At 47.4% G+C, this 10,112-nt stretch overlaps 1 protein-coding gene across 1 annotated transcript in view; it reads right to left on the bottom strand.

The window, feature by feature from the left end:
- SCYL3 (SCY1-like 3 (S. cerevisiae)) overlaps positions 1–7,288 on the bottom strand; it is a 13,844-nt gene extending 6,556 nt beyond the window's left edge. Inside the window, 8 exon segments of the mRNA XM_010290443.1 lie at positions 719–735; positions 2,152–2,244; positions 2,895–3,006; positions 3,591–3,693; positions 4,444–4,500; positions 5,481–5,594; positions 6,278–6,463; positions 6,995–7,288. Coding sequence (XP_010288745.1) covers positions 719–735; positions 2,152–2,244; positions 2,895–3,006; positions 3,591–3,693; positions 4,444–4,500; positions 5,481–5,594; positions 6,278–6,463; positions 6,995–7,159 — 847 coding nt within the window. The 5' untranslated portion in view covers positions 7,160–7,288.
- Between the last annotated feature and the right edge of the window lie 2,824 nt (positions 7,289–10,112).

Here is a 10,112-nt window from a genome sequence, read left to right as displayed (position 1 = left end):
GGAATCTGTGTTCCGGGAGAGGGCAATTAGTATCAAGGCAGCCTTCCATGCATTTACGACTGCTTCCCTTAATATCGCTTTCCCCTCTTTTTGTGTCTGCCTCATCTCCTTGAGACAAAGTCCCATCGCAGTCTCCCACTCTGCGTGCAAGCTAACGTAGAAGGACAAGGCCCTGCTCCTGCCTGAGGCTTTCATGCAAAGATAACACAAAGTAGGAGCCAGAGACACAGCCTGTAAAAGATCACAGCCTGTCACGAGCACATCTAAGAAGCACTGCTGCACCTGCAGCTGGCTCATGAAGGCTTCCCCTCTGAGCAGCTGTCCACTACAATAGCGTCGAACTGTCTCAGAGCTGGTATCTCCCATGAAGTGCTACAGCCTTAAACTGCAGAAGAGTTGGCCTCTCACCCCACAACCTGGTGCATCATAAGAATTTTTCTATTGCTTGAGAAAAGGCAGTTCTACTTGCTACAGAAGGGAAGTCTGCCGCAAAACAGGAACTCCATTTTGAAACCACTTCCATCTAGTGCATTTTAGTGGTGGCTGACAGAGCATGGGTTGGGTTTACTTGTTTATTTAAGTCACAAGAGTTTGATTTTGTGCAACTGCTCTTCCTTGTAGGATTTTAGTTTTTAAAATATCAGTAACAGTTACTGCTTTCCTCTAGGCTTGGAGGAGACTTAGAGCAATAGCGCACATGCTGTGAAAGCCCCTCTGCCTGATAAAGGGGCAACACTGCTGTATCTTAAAGTATTCGTTCCCTCCCTCAGCAAACACTGCTGTTACAGAGATGGTGGGAACCATTCTGAATGTTCCTGCTTAAGATCCCCTTCCTTTCTTTGCTCTACTTAAAGTAGTCTTAGTGGAATCAAACTAGTGTTACAACTGATGGTGACCCCACAAGTATAAAGTGGGCAGAAAAATAGCTCTGTAAGAATACCCAGGCTCCTTTATATGGAAAAAGAAAGAAAAAAAGTCAGCTCCTCCCTTTTTCAGGCCCAGATAATACCATGACTACGTGGAAGCTTCCCTTACAGAAAACTTCTTGGGGACCATGACAATAGGCTTTCCTGCAGATGCTGCACTACTGCAAGCTGAGACATCCATTACAGACAACAGCTTTACGCAGACAGGGCTGGCACCACAAGGTTAATTCACCCAACATGTCTCACTGAAAAATCTCTCATTAGCGGTTTACAAGATCTACCTAAATGTTAAAATTTTTCAGCCTCAAGAGGTGCCTGGTGCTAGATTTCACTTTTTCGCAAAGTCACATCTAAAATAAAGCTACTTTTAAGAATGAGAGGGAAAAATTCTTTTTTTCAAGCACATTACCAGAAGTCTTCCGATATTTGAGAGTATTTTGAGAGTGGGCAAGCATATAACCCTTGTGTAAAGCAGCAGGGCCCCACGACAGCTTGAGCAGAGGAGCTGTTGGGCGACACTCCCTCTCTACCGCAATGCTACAGCCCACAAACGGGCTTTTGAAATGATTCCTGCTTAGCTGTGGCGCGTCGGGAGGCGGGACAGTGCTGCTAAAGCGAGCGGAAGAGAACTTGAATAATTTAACTTTTGCTAATAACATCAGCATTATTCTCCACAAACTGCATTAACTCAGTTAGAACATGGACAAAGGAAAAATTGTTTCTTTTTCATATCCCTGTACTCCTGGGAAAGCTGTTCTTGGCCCTGCAGGAGTTCAACCCAGCTGCCAGCAAGCAGACGGGATTCAGAAAAGCAAACCTGAAGTGATGCACATCACTACAGTCCAGTTTCTGACCGATTCTCTAGTGACAGCAATTGGTCTGTAGCAGGTAAAAATACTGCTGTCCAGTAAAAATACTGACACTGTGTAGCGTCACTCTGGAGGCTGGCGAGTATTGGAATGATGAAGAGCCCGGCAGGCACTCCTCCTCCCAAACACCAAACCATTCACAACAAAAAACTGGGAAAGGAGGGAGCGAATAGTTTTCTCTCTGATGCTGTCATTACTTTGGCTGGAGTACCCAAAATATTACAGAGCAAACAATGTTCTGCCAAAGCAATCAAAATCTGGCACCTGAGGAACTACCTCTCTGGCCATTAGCCTTCCCAGGACCCCTCAGCCCCATCTGGCAGAAGTACTTCTGAAATAAGAAGCTTCCAGATTACAGTTCCTTCACTTACTTGAAAAATTCAGTTTTTTCCTCCTCAGACTTCAGTGTTAAGGTCTTCAGAAAGTTCACAACCTCCAGAAAATCATTCCTAAGTACAAAAATGTAGGTTGTCAAGCATGATCCTTACTGATGCTTAAACCACCCACAACTAAGAGATTGCAAATCCTCATCCTTCATTTAGCAGACAGAACTAGACAAAGAGATACAAGACAAACGCCGGTGCACCAAGAACGCCAGCTGGTGGGCCTGATCGGCTGCCTGATAGCTGCGCCTGCGCCATGCTGCACTTTGAAGCCAGCAATTCCCTGGGCAATGTGGCATCAGCCACCTCCGACCACCTTCCCAGGGCAACGAGCAGAAGGAAGCAGCACCCAGAGCAGCACTCGGGTGATGGCAGACACAGCGTGCTCTGGATTATCTCGGAGCCTGCTTTGCAAAAGACTTTATTTTCTAGAGCATCTCCCTCCACCTCCCATGCGCTTGGGGAGATCCAGCTGACTGCATGTGACTAAGGGACACACTTCTGTCACCACTGCTAGCTCAGCAGCTCATTTGGAAGGCTGATAATGATTTCTTAATTTAAGGAGTCTCTTTGTCAAAGACCCCTGTAAGAAGTAGGGATCAAGACTGCGCTTCCCGTCTGATAAGTAACACAGCTTCACAAAACTAACACATTTGCAACACAGAAATAAGCAGTATGAAGACATACCAAGAGGGGCAGGATATTCCTTTCCTTACCTGAAGAACTCGTGAGACAATAAGTTGGACAGTGGTGGACGACACTTTGGATCTGGATTCAGCAGCGTACAGTGCAAGGTTTGCTGAAAGCTGGAGAGAATATCTGCTGAAACTGAAAGCCAGAGCACCTACAGTTAGATTTCTCTCTCAACACTGAAGAAGTTCAGGAGCCCTCCACCCTCCCAAAAGCTTATTTTTAGAAGCTCTATTTGATAGCAAAATTGCTGATATTTGTCCCTAAAGGAAGGGAAAATAGCATTTCCATTTCTCTGCCTAAGTCTTGGCTACTGGGGCACCAAGGAATGTTACTGTCCTCCCAGGAAGCTTCCTGTTCCCTCTCCGCTAAAAGGCAGCAGCTCTTGCTCTGCTGGGGTACAACATCCATGCGCCCGTGTCCATAACCCTTGACAAAGTGGCTGGTGGGGCAGTACCAAGCGAACCTCCAACTGCTGCAGAACAGATTTGGGAGTGCTTTGTTTCGCAGACTGGTGACCCCCAGCCACATCTGACCACGTTCAAATGCAGGAGAAGCTGAAGCCTATATTTTAACCTAGCAAACACCGGAGAACAGCGATGGCCACTGAACCTGTAGCACATCTGTCAGCCGCAACAAAAGGCAAATGGCTCAGCTGACACAGGCAAGGAGTGAGCTACAGAGGCCGGTCAATAGCAAAATAAACACGTGCCATTCCTCACCCTGATCATTTAGGACTGTCAGGAGATTTTCAACCATTGTTCCAAACGCGTAGGCATCCCTCGCGTGCCCATAGCTGATGGGCAGAATTTTGAAATCTGCAGACTGAAAAAAGCCAAAAAATCCCAAAAAGATCAGCAAAGCAGGAGTTCATGAAATACTTCATAGTTGCCATAAATCTCTATTCCTCCCCCACCATGTACACTCTCAGATTCTTTTTAAAGCACCAAAGCCCCACTAGGTACTCGACAAGTAGAGTATTATGCTAAAAAAACCTCCACAGGGGAACTGGTAACCCACAGGAGCAACTACATCATGATGAAACGATTCCCCCATGAACACACGCAGCAATTGCAAGTCAACAACTTTCAGCATGTCTACGGAAACAAGTGTTAATTAGAGAGAAAGCGAGTGCCCTCTTTAAGATAAGCAACTCACAAGATTCTTAATAGATAGGAGGTGACTAAGAAGTGGAAAAAACAGGCTGTTGTATGTCAAGAGTTACACAACTGTGTGACCACAGTGATCTGGGCGCTCTCAGCAACTACTCTGATTTTTGCAAAGCTTTGGTGATTTAGAAGCATTAAAGCTGCAACACAAAATGTTTGAAAAATATTAAGACAACCTGCTGTCCCACTACTCCTCATTTCAATTCTCTGTGCCCAACACTGTACCCAAACCAGGGGTGGGAGGATAGGGGGGAAAAAAAGAGAGTAGACCTCAGGTACTATCCAACAGCCGCTTTCTCCCATTCAGGCACAAGGAAATGAAATATGTGAATGAAAAGTGTTTCCTGAACACTGCACTTTTATTTGTTGCTAGCAAGAAGTTCCTCCAGCAAGCGATGTTACTCACCATCTCCTCGCAAGGGATGCACGACTGGTCTCGTACCGACTTGACGTGACAGAGGAACTGGAAGAAGAGGGGAGACATGAGCTGCCTCGATCGCTTATCTGTGCCAAGCAACAGGAGCAGGCTCTGCCGCGGGCCAGCGCTGAGCGTGCGGCAGGAGGTCTGCCCCCTCAGCTGGTATCCAGGGCAGGCTGCGCTCTGCTCTGCCCGGAGGGGAAGCACAAACGGACCAGGTGTGAAGCACCAAGCTGACAGAAAGCAACTTCAGGGCATCACAGCCAACTCATCCCTTTAGTCCTCAGTCCTATCGTCCTGCATTGATCCATCTGGATGGGGAAAGGATTTAATGAGCTTTAGCAGTCAGGTTTTACTGCTGTGCTCTTTGCATTGTTGTGCACCACCACGCACACCAGCTGTGCGTCTGCCTGATCCCTTCTGGAAGGTGATACACGCCAGGGACACTCAATACAGTTCGTGAGGCATTTGTAGATCCTCTGGGAGAAAAGGCAATACACATTTACAACATGGTGCCAGGCTGCAGCAATGATGCTGCACAGCATGCAGCAGAAATCAAACCAGGAATTTTTCTGCTAGGACCAGTAAAAATCAATGAATATGCCAGCGGCAAAAGCTGAGGAGTCATTTAAATTGTTTTTCTTACTGATTCACTTCAACCTGGATATTCCTGCTTCACACTAAAGTTTTTTTTTTTTTTAAAGTTTGTTTTTAAATCAGGCCAAAGAAGCAAAGATTTCTCACTCTCCTCAGTCTTAACCTACCCTCCAGCCAGCAGTCTCCCTTAGAAAAACAGCAGCTTTTGGTTAATGGGGAATTACTATCTGTTTGTGTAGACGTTGTAGTTTATAGTTATGGTGTCGTTAGACCAAAGATTTGGGTCAGAGCTGGAAGTGAGCCAACATGCTTAATAGTAAATTCAAGTAACTGGAAGGACTTGGGCCTTCACATCCATAGATGGCCAGCTTCAGCAGGCCAGGAGCCCTCTCCCATGCATCCGAGGGTGCGCTTCTCTTGGCTCTTACCTCTGGGGTGGCTTCACTGAAGTTACAGACTGTCTCCATTCCTCCCAGCTTCCAGTGCCCATCCTCACTTACAAACATGGATGATAAACAGACATTGTTATGTGTTAGGTTTCCCTAAAATATTAAAAAAAAAAAAAAAAAGGATAACAGAATTGGGCATAGATGAAGATGTAAAATCTTAATCAGAGCTAATTAAGTGCTGCGAGGAGCTGAGAAAAAGCAGCCAAAAAGCACACAATTCTAAAGGTCCTTCAGGATTTTGCAGGTGACTAGCATGTATTCGGTAGAAGGGCTGGGGTTTTAGAGCAGACAAAGCTCTAATTATTACAGCCCTTGCAATGCAATTGTAAACCCAGAGAAGACCTCCAACTATGAGCACAAAGCCCAAAAGCTACAGTCTAAGCTGGGATTTAACTGCAGTCCTGGACAAACCCAGAGTGCCAAAACAGGGAGCAGGGACACCGATCTCTGACACATGGCAACAGCTGTAAATAAATCCCAAGGCCAAGCAAACCCATTCCTTCAAGTAAGAAGCACTGCAAGCAGATGTCAAGTCATGAATTGAGAACCGCTCCCTTTCTTCAGAAACCCCCAGCATTTTCAGTTACCCTTCCTCCTCCAAAGCAGCCAATGATTTTAGCAGTTTCAGCCTAAAAGAACTGTGTGGTGTGGGTCTGTCTTTTTTGTGAAGAACCAGGAATGAGACAGTCATCCAGGCAAGCCCAGGTACAATGCTCTCCTGTCACCTTTCGTCTGGCTCCCACCAAAGCCTGATGACTCCTGCTGGTGGTACCTACCCTGTCATGGAGGAAGACGAGCGCCAGCAACACATCGTAGATCCCTGCACAAATTTCTGCAGAAGAGAGCGTCTCCAGGACTGTCTCCAAAGGCTTCACACGTTCTGTAACCAGGTGGATCCCATTTGCTTCCACAGTACAAGAGAGGAAGCGCAGAAGGCAAGGGTGGCGCAAGGTTTTCAGGTGCTTCCAGAAACAAAGACATCTGTTAAATCTCATCCAAGACATCTCTTTTGACTGCAGAGCTTAGCCTCGTACTTTTAGCCACACTTTCTGCTTGCATTTAGCTAGCCCATCCCTGCTCCTCACCACGCACTTAGCACACTCACTCATTGCAGAACCCTTTACAATACATCTAGATAAAGTCTTACACAGACTAAACGTGGTATTTTGAGTAGTGTCCACCTAAGAAAGACTCCATGACTTAGATATGCAGGACGAGACCAGTAGTCTGTAACTGACTGCAGGTATCGCTATCTGAACACCACTTCCCATCGCTGCTCGCATTGTGCGGTGCACGATGAGCTTCGCAGTTGCCTACGCCCTTCCCCGCCCCCGCACAGCAGCAGTCTGCAGCCAGGGTCAACTTTGACCTTTTCTCCTGCCCTTACTCCCCAACAGTTTGACCCTCAGTAACTGATTCCCATCCCTCCGGGGCCGGGGGGGAAGAGAGATAGCTCTGACACAAGCGTGTCCCAGGCACCCTCTCTACAGTACCTTGGCAGCTTTATTAACCTTATCTTCATTCTCTCGCTTGTACACAAAGACCGAAGCACGTTTGCCATCTTGTAGCACGGCCGGATAAATTGTGTGTCCAGTTGGCAGTGTGAACGGTGGCTCTTCTAGTGTGTAGCTCTTTAAAGCGCTGTTCTCCGAGCCCATCACTTGCAGAATGTGGCCGTTGTAGAGGTTCCCTCCTGCTGACAAACAGGCCTTTGGGTGAAAGGCGGCTTTTTTGGACAGATTCAGTTGTGGCAGGAGCCGCCCAGTTCGCCTTCAGAGCATTTTCTGAAAAGCATGAGACAGTCATGAAGAACCTCCTCCTGCCAGTATCCTCCAGTTTAAGGTCAAGAATAAAATCCCCATCCACTGTAAGGGAAACCCAGTGTCCACGAAAGGGCTCAGATCAACAGGCGAGCAGCTCTCTAGCTGTGGAGCTAGGACTGCGCTGGCATCTGTGCCAGCCTCACCAGCTCTGCCACAGATGAACGGACAGTACAGCCTCCACAACTAGTCCTTGACCTGCTACCAAAACCAGGATCCACCAAAACCCGCAGTCATGCAGACACCCACTCCAGAGGTTTAATTCAGATTAAGCCCAGTCAGCAGTTAGAAACTGTGCCTGCCACTGCCTTAGGGTACAAGGAGCCCCCAGCCTTCTTAGAAGTGGCCACTGCTCAATTCTCCAAGCCACAGAGACTTCAGTGACGCTACAGTCAGGTAACCTCCTCCAGCGGCATGCTTCCCTGCCCCGATTACCATCTCTCCATCTGACAAATATCCCATCTGCCTGCCAACCTTCCCTTCCTCCCGCAGCCTCTATCAGGAAAGGACTGACACAGATTTTTGTTGCTGCTTCCTCGCATACAAAACTAGTGAAACAAACACACTGATTGCAGAGGCTCTTTTGGAAAACACTAACCGAGCATACGCTCTGTAATCAGGCTTGTGATCGATCACAGGCTACGGGCGAGACCCTGAATTCTGCTCTGTATACACAAGTTAGGAAATGGTCTTTAGTAATGAGAGAAGGAGAGAGCAAAACCTCAGTTTTCAGGAAAAGGGGGGGGGGAAACTGCCCCCCCCCAGCATTTTTTACAACTGGGGAATTAATTGCTTTATGGTCATTGTTTCCAGCCATGACCTGAGGCTTCTGGAGGGCAACAAGATGAGAGTCTCTCAGCTCCAATAGAGCTGTTCCAGCAGAGCTGCTGCTCTGGCCCCTCACTGGCATCTCTAGTTCAAGCCCTCCCAGGAGCTCTGAGGTCAGCAGCACTGCAGGCCTTTTGGAGAGAAAGCTGGTCTGTTAGGGTTTCCTGGCTTCTTTTCATGGCTTCAGTTAAGAATTAGTTACCTGAATGATTGCCCCTCTTTTTCCCCAAAGTGTCCTATATTTAAACATGTTATGATCTGATGTTTTTATTAAATGTAAATATGGCAATTGCATGACCCACTTGTCAACAGGAGCACTGGGAAGGAGCCGAATGCTGCCTTTTTAATAGATTTCATAAAAATCCTTGCTCACACATCGCTTAATTGCCTTTGTTAGCTAACTGTTCTGTAACAAACAGCTACAGCTGTAGCTGTGCTTCTTGCTGGGGAGGAATGAACCCTGTGAACACATTACAGCTCTTAACTGTTTGATGGGAACAGACCTTAACCCTCCAGAGCATACCAAGTGAGTGCATAACAGCCACTGCAGTCTCAAATTGTGGGTTTGTTTTTTTAAATTGAGCTTCTGTGTCCTAACCCACCTAAAATCTAACACTGAGTTAACTACAGAACATACGACTTCCTACCGTTCTCCCCCTTCTGGTGTTAGGGATGGATCTGCACCTTTTCAGTGCCGATTCCTTTAATGTGACCTTTAAGACATAAAGATAAAGCTATAGAAGTCTAAACTGCAGCTTCCCAGCATGCCACAGCAGGGCTAACAGGTGAAATGGAAGCCCTATGCAGCAGTTACACACATTTCTAACAAGGACTTTCTTAGGAACTCCTTGGCACAAAAGGATTTGTGCTGCCCCGAGATGAAGGGCTTCCTCTCCAGCCGGTCCTGGGCAGCTCTGCTCTGGCTCACCCCCAGTTAACCTTCCACTGCAATGGCACCGGCTGCTCCTCCTGGGCACAGCCGAGTACATTTAGCTGCATTCTCTGCTCTTTTCAGCTTTATTTTCTTTGTTAGCTCTACTTTAATTATTTCTCAAACAGATTTTGTATAGACCAGCTGAACGTATCTGAGCTGACCTAGTGCCTCGTGTTCCTCCAGATACATATGGACGTATTCACCGGTTACAAATTTGCCCTCAGACATGCCGACAGTTCAAATGTTGTAGCATCAGAATAATTCACATAACTGCGATCTAATTGAGAGCCACTGTACGAAATCAGCTCCAAAGAAGCATTCCCCACTCCAGGCAACCGCCTCTCAGGAGGAGCCCAGCAACTCTCCGAATCGAACACCGAGCAGCTTCCAAAGACCGAGCAGCAATAGCAGCCAGTGGAACCAGGAGCCACACTTTTCAGGGGCACGTCAGCTTCGCAACACTACTGCTTGGTTTCTTTTCTTTTTCACAGCGCTCCAAAACACGTTGGCTATTGAAACTCCAGCAGGCAAAAGCGTTTGCAAAGGGGTATGCCTGGGTGTGGCTAAAACCCACAGAATTCTTCCAACGCTAAAATAAACTATCACCCACACAACTACACTGTGTAAGGACCACATATCCTTTGTGGATTAACAGCATTACCCACATCGTAACCCTTTAATATCTTATTTTTCAATAAATTGTAAACATGAACACGGCAGAGGTTTCCCAACACGTCCACCGCGCGCCTTGCGCAACCAGTGCCGCGGACGCGGGCGGGCGATCGACAGGCAGTGGCCTCTCTGGGAAAGGGAGCGTGATTTTCTCGCACCCTCTGAAGGACAGTTCAGCCCCGAGCCCAGGCACGGGGAAAGACCACGCGTGTTAACACCGAGGGCTCCCCGAGAAACACCAGCGTTAACACCAGCTGCCGGGAGCCGCGCGCTCAAAACAACTACGGTCACCAATGCGGTATTTGCTTTTTCTCCCCCCCCCCACCGAAAAGCGAGCTTTTTCCCCCAGCGCACACC

Source organism: Phaethon lepturus, unplaced genomic scaffold (assembly GCF_000687285.1).
Source record: "Phaethon lepturus isolate BGI_N335 unplaced genomic scaffold, ASM68728v1 scaffold21457, whole genome shotgun sequence".
Classification (NCBI taxonomy): domain Eukaryota; kingdom Metazoa; phylum Chordata; class Aves; order Phaethontiformes; family Phaethontidae; genus Phaethon; species Phaethon lepturus.
This window is presented reverse-complemented; position numbering and strand designations above follow the sequence as displayed.